The sequence below is a fragment of the Mobula hypostoma genome, chromosome 4 (assembly GCF_963921235.1).
Source record: "Mobula hypostoma chromosome 4, sMobHyp1.1, whole genome shotgun sequence".
Taxonomy (NCBI): Eukaryota; Metazoa; Chordata; class Chondrichthyes; order Myliobatiformes; family Myliobatidae; genus Mobula; species Mobula hypostoma.
In genome coordinates this window covers 159,185,680-159,193,497 of record NC_086100.1, presented here as the reverse complement: position 1 = coordinate 159,193,497, position 7,818 = coordinate 159,185,680, and the positions used below count along the sequence as shown (strand labels likewise).

The following is a 7,818-nucleotide window of genomic DNA, read 5'->3' as shown; positions in this document are numbered from 1 at the left end:
ACTGAACAATGGCTTTAAATTCAAGTTGAATCCCAACCTGATCACCCTTTTATACCAAAATACTTTATCAGTAACATTCCGACTAATCGTGGTTAATTATTAAAATGACATGGTTAAACTTGGCATTCACTACCGCGGGAATGATTTTGCCTAGAAAAAAAATTGTAAACAATGCGTATTCAACATTTGCATGGAAGTTTTCTCCCTTCGATTTAAGGAAATAGATGAAGTCTGCATTTGGAATATCAATGGGGATTAGGACCTCATTGACGGCCACAAGGGTGTAATGTAGCAGATTTCAAACAGAGTATCAAGGAACATTCTGAGGTTCTTCGTGTAAACTGTTAGATGATGCAAATGTTAAATTTATATTAGAACCTCTAATCGTAAGGATTTCAGTACAGCATGATTCATTAGATTTCCCATGTTCGTTTTAAAATACAAATCATGTCATAAATTAATTTTAAAAGACAACCCTAGCATTACGCAAATTGACCTATAAGGCCTCATGTGAAGGTTACCTCTTCTGTTGAAGTGCAAGTCTCATGATGCAGTGCAGGCATCATTTGCAAGCATGGCTATGTTATTGGTTGCAAAGTTGACGAATTGGATTGAGAGCGTGGTACAACGCCCCATTGAAAGCAAGAGAATAACCGTGTCGTGTAATCATAACACTGCCTTCGCCGTCGCGTTTGGGTCATGACGTTTCTCCCGATTGTCTGCTACGAAATCGTTCCCGTACAAATAAACAATATCGACCAGGGGGCAAAATAGGCTGAAAAGTCCGCACAAGGTGAGTGCATGTAAATGTAGGCGTTTTTATAGAAGAGGAAATGAGAAGGGAGGCGGGTAGGGAAGGTTGTTCAACTTGCAAGATATGGCTGCAATGCATCCGATTGCAGGAGCTGGCTGGAAATAGTGCTTCGGGCGGAATGGTGGTGCAGCTACGTTTATAAATTTTAATTTTCAGTTTACAGCAGTGCCTTTATCCCCTGGAAATGCTACTGCCGTTGCTTCATACTAAATCAGCGCGTTTTTGAAATACTACCAAGTGCATTTCTGTCTGTGGCGCCCTTCATGCTGGCGGTATTCATTTCGCAGCTTCGTCTCCGCGCTCGCGGTCTCCAAGGACAACCTGCCAGGTCTTCCATTGATCAAGGAGGCAAGCTACGCAGCACCGAGCCGGTTGGCTGATTTAGCCGTCAATCATGACTAATTCAGGATTCATCTAATTTCAGAGTAAATACTTAATATAAGAGGAGTCTGTTAGAAATACCGTTACTTAACTCCTGCTGTGTTTCTTTCGTTCGGAGGTCGGTGATCTTATTCCTCAGTTCCCTTGGGGGGAGGGGGAAGTCGCGTCGACTGCGCTATCGGTGGGATCGGCGCTGCTATTGGACGGGGTGGTTGTCAGTTAGCGCGTGGTTTCTGCCGTCGTTAACTGAAGCGGGCGGGCGCGCGGTGGTTGGACGAGCCGCCATCGCGGTCCTGGAACGGCGGCTGTGTTGTGGTACGAGGTATTTCCGTGTGACCCAAGCAAAGAGATCCCGGGGGGAAAGGGCGTAGGCAGCAGCTGCTGAGCCTCATTTATTTCACCATCCTCCCCCTCAGCCCCTTCCTTGGCACTTCGACGTACCCCGTTACCCCAATCTTGGTCTCTCATCATCCTTCCTGTTTCTCACCCTCTTTTCCTGCCTCTACTGCTCCCCTTCACCCCACTCTAGTCTTTCTCACCCCCTTCTCCCTCTGCTCCTCTCCACCCCACACAAAGCTTTTACTTATTGCCACCTTTCCCTTCTTGTTTGGTAGGTATGCCTTCATTAAGTTCATTTTTGACCAATGTCATTCCAGAATATTAAAGTACGCAGAATTTCAGAACTCCTGGGAAGGTTACTTGCATATTTCTGAACAGAGTCCACAGAGTTTGTATTGTTTGCTTCGAATTGAGGGAGATGAATCTGAGATTTGATTGTAGCCAAACCAAAGCCCTTCTTTTCTTACCTGCTCATCTCCTTCCTCTGGTGCCCCTCCTCCTCCCCTGTCTTCCATGGTCTACTGTTCTCTCCTGTTAGATTAATCCTTCAGCCTCTTCCACATTATGCACATGCTTGCTAAATTTTAAGATTTGGGAGTAAACTTTTTGTGCTTCTTAAAGTGAGTGATAATAGCCTCTAGGAATAGAGGGGAAAACTTGGCTTTTTTATTGTCTAGATGTCGGTACTAGGCATGATTCCTGAAATAGCTCTTCAGGAGTTGGGTGTCTCTGTTACGCCATTTAATTAAGTCTTCCAAATCATATTGAAAAATGTTTGTTTTAATGTTTACTTTCTCTTCCTTTTGCAGCAAACCTCTGGATTCAGATATTTGAAGCATCCACACTGAAGACAAAATCTCCATTTTTTTTCATCTCGAGCTTTATTCTTGGGTGATCTCTGTGCATTGAGTTATGTCAACAGCTGCACTAATCACCTTGTGTAGATCTGGTGGCTTTCAAGTGCGAAGACAAGGACTCTTGACCTTCAAGCTACTTCAAGACGAAAAGCGCCTTGTGGTTCTTTACCACACTACAGCAAGTGATCGAAGGTCTTCTCGGTTTGATGTAGATGGTGGTGGCCGCCTAACACCCTGGGATTCTTTTGGTATCTGGGACAACCGCATTGATGAACCAATTCTGCTTCCGCCTAGTATAAAATATGGCAAGCCCATTCCAAACGTCAGCCTGGGGAAAGTTGGATGTGTCACCCAAATAGGCCAACGCAAAGAAAATGAGGACCGTTTTAATATTGGAATGCTGACTGATAATGTGATGTATTTTGCAGTGTATGATGGACATGGTGGAACAGCAGCAGCTGATTTTTGTGACAAGCACATGGCAAAGTATATTGCGTATGTATCACTTGGTAAATTTTAGTTTATAGAACACTAATTTGGGGTTTTCATGCAATTTGTCGTTAAATATTTGCCTTTTAAATATCCATACATGGCCTCCTCTACTGCCATGATGAGGCTAAACTCAGGTTGGAGGAGCAACACCTCATATACGGTCTAGGTAGTCTCTAGCCCCTTGGTATGAACATAGAATTCTCCAACTTCCGGTAATTCCCTCCCCCTCCCTTTCTCTATCCCTATTTCACTCTGCCCCCTCCCCCAGCTGCCTATCACCTCCCTCATGGTTCTGCCTCCTTCTACTACCCATTGTGTTTTCCCCTATTCCTCCTTCACCTTTCCTGCCTATCACCTCCGTGCTTCCCCTCCCCCACCCCTTTATCTTTCCCCTTACTGTTTTTTCACCTGGAACCTACCAACCTTCCCCTTCCCACCCTCCCCCACTTTCTTTATAGGGCCTCTGCCCCTTCCCTCTTCAGTCCTGATGAAGGGTTCCGGCCCAGAACGTCCACTCATCGAACTCAGCTGTCTGGCCTGTTGAGTTCCTCCAGCGTGTTGTGTCTGTTAAGCCTGTTCTACAAGGGAGTATCCTGACATCTTAATAGCTAAATATGATTCTGTTAAAAGTAGCATGCGATATTTTAATTCTCTTAAGAAAACTATTTCTTGGTGTTTGGGGTGTCCTTTGTCCCAACTGTCCATCCCTGAATCTCCATGGGGTGGGCGAGTACATGGTGTATGATAAGTTCGTGGTCTGAGGTAGAAGAAGTCAATTTGAGAAAACCTAGCACATTTATTTTTCCTACATTTACACACTTAGTCCAGCGGTCGTGGAGCATACAGAGCCCTTCTTTGTAGAAGTGGTCCACAGCAGGGGTGATTGATAAGTTTGTGGCCTAAGGTAGAAGGAGATGAGTTATTAACTTCAAACTTTGTGCATAGTCACTCAGTGTGGAACTGCATGTGCATGTAACGAGAGCTGTATGACTCTTCTCTTTCTACCTTAGGCCACGAACTTATCAATCATCCTTGTTGTGGACCACCTGGAGGTCCAAGATGCTCTCGTTATATGTACATGCAGTTCAGCTCTTTGAGTGATAATGCAGAAAGTTTGAAGTTAATAAATCATCTCCTTCTACCTTAGGCCACAAACATATCAATCACACTTCTACAAAGAAGGGATCCGTATGGTTCACGACCACTGGACTCAGTGTGTACATGTAGGAGGGGGCTATGTTGAAAAATAAGCGTGCTAGGTTTTCTGAAATTGATTCCTTCTACCTTAGGCCACTAACTTATCAATCACCCCTTGTATAATGGATTACTATGTGCCAATCTAATTTGTTTTATTTGTTGGGATGAAATGGAGTTAAACCCATCGATAATTATGTTAGTCCCTTACAGTCTTGCACAGCATGCATTGACTGCAAACGGTTGGCCTGAGCATCCTGAAAATTTTTACACTCTCTATATGTTCAGGCAAATCGGTATTCCAGCTTGCACCTTTTATGAAGTTATGGATATATTCTAGTGAGACCATAAGACTTGAAAACAGGGGCAGTATTGGGTCACTCGCCCATCAAGTCTGCTCTGCAATTCTATCATGGCTGATTTACTGTCCCTCAACTCCATTATCCTGCCTTCTCCCTGTAACCTATGACGCCCTGACATAGGTTATCAACCTCATTTTTAAATGTACTCAATGACTTGGCCTCCACAGCTGTCCATGGTAATGAATTCCACAGATTTGCCACTGTCTGGTTTAAAAAGAAACAAAAATATTTCTTCTCATCTCCATTCTATGGACGCCCCTCTATTCTGAGACTGTGCCTGTGGTCCTAGACTCGCCCACTATAGAAAACATCCTTTCCACGTCAACTCTGTCTAGGCCTTTCAACATTCAACACACACAAAAAGTGCTGGTGAACGCAGCAGGCCAGGCAGCATCTATAGGCAGAGGTACAACCGATGTTTCGGGTCTTGGCCTGAAGCATCGACTGTACCTCTTCCTATAGATGCTGCCTGGCCTGCTGTGTTCACCAGCATTTTTTCTGTGCTGCTTGAAATTCCAGCATCTGCAGATTTTCTCGTGTTTGCCCTTTCAAAATTCCATAGGTTTGAGTGAGATTCTACTCCCTCACCCCCCCCCCCATTTCTTCTAAACTCCACGGAGTACATGCCCAGAACCATCAATGCTATGCTCCTAGTACGTTAACCTTTCATTCCCGGAATCATTCTTGTGATCCTCCACAGGACCCTCTCCAGTGCCAGCACATCTTTTCTTTCGACAAGGTGCCCAAAACTGCTCAATACTTCAAGTGTGGTCTGACCACTTTATCCGTGGTCTTGTATTCTAGCAGTCTCAAAAAAAAATGCTAACATTGCCTTCCTTACCACTGACTCAACCTGCAAGGTAACCTTTAGGGAATCCTGCACAAGGACTCCCAAGTCCATTTGCACCTCTTTTTTTTTGAATTTTCTCCCCATTTAGAAAATAGGTTATGCCTTTATTTCTTCGACCGAAGTGCATGAGCTCGCTCTTCTCTGCAGTATATTCCATCTGCCACTTTTCCCATTCTTCTAATCTGTCTAAGTCCTTCTGTCGGCTTTCCTTCTTCCTCAGCACTACCTGCTCCTCCACCTGTCTTAGTATCGTCTGTGAACTTGGCCAGAGAGCCATCAATTCTGTCATCCAAATTGTTGACGTACCATGAAAAATGTTCCCAATACTGACCCCTGCAGAACATTATTTGTCACTGGCAACCAAGCCCCTGAAAAGATTAAATACCGTATTATCATATTTAAGGAAACATAGCTTCTTTGCAAAAAAAAGTACATACTTGCCAATTTTTTTTAATTTTAAGTTTTTTTATACAGTTTCTTGTTATTGCTGCAAATTGTTCCTCTCCCTCTCAATAGCTAATTTTAGTTTACTTAAGCAACTGCTGATGTTGATTTGGACAATGTCACTTCATAAGATGTGCCATTCCTTCATAGAGTTTCTATTGTCATGATGACTCTGCCTTTCTGCTTGTTTGCTTTACTAAGAATTGGAATTGATTATTGTTATATGTACTGAGATACAGTGAGATGTTCATGCAGATCAAATTATGTTATGGGTAACCGTAAGTAATTTCTAAAGTAAGTACATGTTTGGCACAGCATTGTGGGCCGAAGGGCCTGTATTGTGCCGTAGGTTTTCTGTGTTTCTATGTTTTTTTTTATTACCTCATGCTTTGATGTAATACAAGGTAAACAATAGCAGAAGGCAAAATAAAAGTTAACTGTTATTGAGAATGTGCAGATGGACAATAAGATCAAGGTCATAATGAGATAGATTGTGAGGTCAAGAGTACATAATGTCCTGTGGAACCATTCAATTGTCTTGTAATAGTGCAGTAGAACCTGATATTGAGCCTGGTGTTACATGCTTTCAGCATTTTTTATCTTTGATGGAATAGACAAGAAGAAATAATGTCCTGCGTGCATGGGGGTTTTTCATTATGCTGGCTGATTTACTGAGGCATTGAGAAGTATACAATGCAATACATAATAGGGGGGAAAACTGAATTACAGTTAGTATATATGTGTATATATACAACAGGTATATATAGTGTAAAACAAAGGAAATTTTAAAAAGTAGTCAGGTAGTGTTCATGGGTTCAATGTCCATTCAGCAATCAGATGACAGGGGAAGAAGCTGTCCCTGAAATGTTGAGTGTGTGCCTTCAGGCTTCTGTACTTCCTTCCTGATGGTAGCAGTGAGAAGAGAGCATAATCTGGGTGATGAGGGTCCTTAATGATTAATGTGGCCTTTTTGAGGCATCACTCCTTGTAGATGTCCTGGATACTATGTACTGAGTTTACATCTCTCTGCAGCTTGCTTAGATACTATGCAGTAGTGCCCCCACACCCGTAGGAGATGGCGATGCAGCTAGTTAGAGTGCTCTCTGATGGTACAAGTTACATCTGTAGAAATTTTCAAGTATTTTTGGTGACATACCAAATCTTCTTAAACTCTTAATGAAATATAGCCGCTGTTGTGCTTCCTTTGTAGCTGCATTGATATGTTGGGTTGAGGTTAGATCCTCAGCAATATTGACACCCCAGAACTTGAAGTTGCTCACACTTTCCACTTCTGATTCCTCTAAGGACTGGTGTGTGTTCCCTTGTCTTATCCTTTCTAAAGTCCACAATCAGTTCTTTGGTCTTGCTGACATTGAGTACAAGGTTATTGCCACAATACCACTCAACTAGCTGGTACATCTTGCCCTCTCATCACCACCTGAGATTCTGCCAGCAGTGGTTGTATTGTCAGCAAATTTATAGATGGCATTTAATCTATGCCTAGCCACACAGTCATTGGTGTAGAGCAAGTAGAACAGTGGCTAAGCACACATCCCTGAGGTGCGCCAGTGTTGATTAACAGCGAGGCGGAGATGTTATTTCCAATCCACATAGACTGGTCTTCCGGTTAGCAAATCAAGGATCCAGTTGCAGAGGGGGGTACAGAGGCTGACTTCTGGAGCTTTTTCATAGGGTGACCATAAGACATAAGAGCTGAATTAGGCCATTCAGCCTATTGAGTCTACTCCACCATTTCATCATGGCTGATCCATTTTTCTCTCAACCCCATTACCCTTTCTTCCTGTAACCTTTCATGCCCTAACAATCAAGAACCTAATAACCTCCACTTTATATACACCCAATGACCTCGCCTCCACAGCAGCCTGTGGCAACCAGTTCCAAAGACTCACTGTCCTCGGCTAAAGAAAATCCTCCTCGTCTCTGTTTTAAATGGATTTCTCTTTATTCTGAGGCTGTGCCCTCTGGTCCTAGACTCCACCATAGGGAACACCCTTTCCACCCCCCACTCTATTTTGGTGTTCCAATGAGATTTCTCCCCCCACCCCCTCCCCATGCTTCTAAATT

The 7,818-nt window shown here is 43.3% G+C and overlaps 1 protein-coding gene across 3 annotated transcripts in view; it reads left to right on the top strand.

Moving 5' to 3' along the window:
- Positions 1–605: 605 nt before the first annotated feature.
- Positions 606–7,818, top strand: part of ppm1kb (protein phosphatase, Mg2+/Mn2+ dependent 1Kb) — a 47,562-nt gene continuing 40,349 nt past the window's right edge. The window contains exons 1-2 of one of the 3 annotated variants that reach the window (XM_063046826.1): positions 606–793; positions 2,344–2,886. In XM_063046826.1, the coding sequence (XP_062902896.1) occupies positions 2,447–2,886 (440 nt within the window). In that variant the 5' untranslated portion in view covers positions 606–793; positions 2,344–2,446. Of the gene's footprint in view, positions 794–872; positions 1,240–1,454; positions 1,511–2,343; positions 2,887–7,818 lie in introns of those variants that run through there. The other 2 variants (XM_063046828.1, XM_063046829.1) reach the window with 2 other exon arrangements.